This window comes from Pygoscelis adeliae, unplaced genomic scaffold, assembly GCF_000699105.1.
Source record: "Pygoscelis adeliae isolate BGI_AS28 unplaced genomic scaffold, ASM69910v1 Scaffold725, whole genome shotgun sequence".
Classification (NCBI taxonomy): Eukaryota; Metazoa; Chordata; class Aves; order Sphenisciformes; family Spheniscidae; genus Pygoscelis; species Pygoscelis adeliae.
Genome location: NW_008824788.1, coordinates 1 through 775, shown reverse-complemented (window position 1 = coordinate 775; position 775 = coordinate 1). Strand labels below are relative to the sequence as shown.

Sequence of the window (775 nt, the reverse complement as noted above, 5' to 3'; positions counted from 1 at the left end):
CTTTCCCTATGGCCACCTTGCAGACCAGGTGGGATGTAGGCATGTAACTGCCTGAGGGCTCTGGGAACTCTCCGAGGACCTTGATTGCTTCAGGATTTTTCCGGCTGGTCAGAGAGGACAGCCCCTGCTCAGGATGCATGGAGATCCATGATGGAACCCAGTGGAAAACTGTCTGTGACTCAGATTTTGCTCCCAAAGCTGCTGACATGGTCTGCAGGGAGTTACAGTGTGGCACAGCCCTGTCTGTCCCCAGAGCAACTCACTTTCGAGAAGGTGTCGGTCCCATGTGGGACAGAGAGCTGCAGTGTGTGGGGAAGGAATCCTTCCTCATGTTCTGCCCCAGCGGATCCCCCAGAGACCAGCCCTGCACCCACACAAATGCCGCTGGTGTCACCTGTACCCATAAGGACTCAGGATGGGGTGTTAAACACCAGGGGGTGTGCTGGGGACAGGGGAGCAGGGCAGGGACTGTGCTGTGCCAGGTGTGAGGACTGGAGGGGTGATCTGGGTGTCTGCAGTCCTAAAATCATGCAGAAAGAGGATAATGGAAGGGTGTCCTCCATTTGGCCTCTCCTCTAGCTCCTGAGGGAGTGAGAGCACAAGTCCACCCTCTCTCGTTCTTCTCTTTTCACAAGGACACAGAGTTCCGGCTGGTGAATGGCACCAGAACGTGTGAGGGGAGGGTGGAAGTACATGTCCTGGGGACCTGGGGCTCTCTCTGTGCCTCCCGCTGGGATCTCTTGCCATCACCTCGACTGTGGATTTGCTGAGTCCA

At 56.5% G+C, this 775-nt stretch overlaps 1 protein-coding gene across 1 annotated transcript in view; it reads left to right on the top strand.

Annotated features, from left to right (window-relative positions):
• Positions 1 to 273, top strand: part of LOC103916823 (antigen WC1.1-like) — a gene marked incomplete at its 3' end in the record, with an annotated part of 1,876 nt that extends 1,603 nt beyond the window's left edge. The window contains exon 2 of the mRNA XM_009323879.1: positions 94 to 273. Coding sequence (XP_009322154.1) covers positions 94 to 273 — 180 coding nt within the window. The remainder of the gene's footprint in view (positions 1 to 93) is intronic.
• Between the last annotated feature and the right edge of the window lie 502 nt (positions 274 to 775).